We start from the raw sequence: 2,191 nt of genomic DNA, 5'->3' as shown, positions 1-2,191 counted from the left end.
CCCCCCCCAAAAAAAACAGAGATAGCAGTTTGAACAAACAGCAATGATCAAATGTACCATGTTCAAGACATGATGTCTATAGCTCAACTGATTAAAGATCTCTCTGTTCATTCTATTTCATACACATTTTAATGCCTCTCTCCATTCTATCAGTACAAAAAATATGTAAGACAAGCTACAGGATTCACCATCTAGCCAAACCTGTGCAGAATGGTTGTTCTTCAGGCCCTTCAGAAAATTGGCTATCCAAGCACACATGGAAGAGCTCAGGGACTGAGATATTTACAGGAGAAATGTTTTTAGTTTGCATGTGGTTGTTAGCTCAGCCTTAATTTATTATCCATTAAGCATCTGACAGTTGTAACCCCCAATTACCAAAAGCAATGCTTCGTAGCAGTGTCACAGCTTCTCTGTGCTGACTTACCTCTGAGTCTGAAGTATTTTAGATGGTTGGCAATAGCTTCCTCAACTGTCTCATCAGGACATATTTTAACTCCACTGGGAAACATGATGGACCTCTTCCTTCGAAGCAATGAATGTCGGTTGAGTTGTTCCATTTCTGAGACGTCAGCAAGTCTTTTAGACTCAAGGGACAGGGAGGGACTTCCTAATCGCCAGCTATTGCTCTGAGGTGTTGGTGCAGCATCCTTCACCTGGGCTTTTTCTGCAGTTGGATAAGCTTCTGCTGAAAAATTAAATCCTATGTAAGCATTGCAACTGAGATGGTTACATCCTGATCTCTGGGCAATACAATCAGCAGTCATTGACTCAAGTAAGCCATCCATTGACTCCTGGGTGAAGTTTTAACTAAGGACCTTAGAATTTGGACAAAAAGGCCACGTTCTTTGGATATTCGTGTACAGTATTTTTTTTTTTTAAAAAGGGGCCAAATTCTCTTCTCAGGTGCACCTTGCTATTTACAAAGGAAGTTGCATTTGTCTCTCTCATTGATTTCAGCTGCTTGGCAAACCTCCCCCTGATCAAGGGAATGTATGTTGTTTGGGTCATCCAGCAATTGGTCTCATACAACCACAACCCAAAAGCTTAATTCAAGATGACCTCAATATTTTACTTTCAAAAACAAAACTGTTCTATGGTTTGAATGTACACCAAGCTTGTGAATTTAGCACTGGCAATGTGGAATATGATGCATCAACTATCTTGGAGTTCAAGACCTTTCTTGACACACAAGACAGGACAAGCCTCAGCACTTTAAGTGTCCCTCAGACTACTGTCCCAACCCTGCTCCTCTCTGGACCTGGACAGACCACTTCTAATTTACTTCTGAGAGACCACAGAGCCACAAAAAGCTATCCCTATTGAGCACAGGGATGCCAGCTTTGTTTTTCCATTAACAAGCCTTCCGCCCCAACCTCTGACACAATGGCTTAATCAGGTTCTATTTTGAAAATTGTTAGCTGCTCTGAAGCATCCTGACAAAGGACAAGAGGCATGAAGGCTATGGTCTTGTAAATATTAATGCCTGCATTTAACCTTACACATGAAGTCAAATAAATAACAGATGCAACCTGGTAAATGCTTATGGGCTTGCAGGGTCAAAACTAAAATAAGGGAAGAAACTGATTAATGTAAGGCTAACTGGTGTTCTCCGATAGAGAGCTATTTTCCTACAAAACTGAAAGGATTTTTCAGCTGTTCCCCTCCCTCAGAAAAAGAGTTAATGATTTCAGAGAGCCTGCTCAGTTTGTCAGCAGAGCTTTCTATCTTACAGAGAAGTGATTCAAAATGAGTTTAGATAGTGAAGAGGAAGAACAGCAGTAGACCATAATCACTCGCACAGGAACTGTGGTTTTATTTATTTCTATAGTACTTTTTGTTCCCAGAAGCTTTCCAAACTGTCATCTTAGTTCTGTCATTAAGGGCAATAGAAGCTGACTTCAATAAGGATAGGATTGAATTGTGCCTATTTTACATATACACCACCAACATGCATCCATGGCTGATGGAAGTCCACAGCCACATTGTATGTAACATGGAGGAGGAAAAGACAATATTGAATAAGACAACTGTGGCAAACCCTACTCTTAGTGATACCGCCGGATCTTCAATACCATCCGGAACAAACAAAACCATTCCTTATAATCTTTGCATCGTAAGCTATTAAGAAAAAAGCAACATGCAAAAAAAAGAAAGAAAGGAAAAAAAAAAGCCCTTTTAGTGTCATTTCATG

The 2,191-nt window shown here is 40.3% G+C and overlaps 1 protein-coding gene across 2 annotated transcripts in view; it reads right to left on the bottom strand.

The window, feature by feature from the left end:
• The window catches only part of IMPG2 (interphotoreceptor matrix proteoglycan 2), a 90,659-nt gene that overhangs the window by 82,942 nt on the left and 5,526 nt on the right, over positions 1–2,191 (bottom strand). Inside the window, exon 2 of one of the 2 annotated variants that reach the window (XM_019523724.1) lies at positions 425–685. In XM_019523724.1, coding sequence (XP_019379269.1) covers positions 425–685 — 261 coding nt within the window. Of the gene's footprint in view, positions 1–424; positions 835–2,191 lie in introns of those variants that run through there. The other variant, XM_019523723.1, reaches the window with a different exon arrangement.

Source organism: Gavialis gangeticus, unplaced genomic scaffold (genome assembly GCF_001723915.1).
Source record: "Gavialis gangeticus isolate Ggan-Ray unplaced genomic scaffold, GavGan_comp1, whole genome shotgun sequence".
In the NCBI taxonomy this organism is placed as follows: Eukaryota; Metazoa; Chordata; order Crocodylia; family Gavialidae; genus Gavialis; species Gavialis gangeticus.
This window is presented reverse-complemented; position numbering and strand designations above follow the sequence as displayed.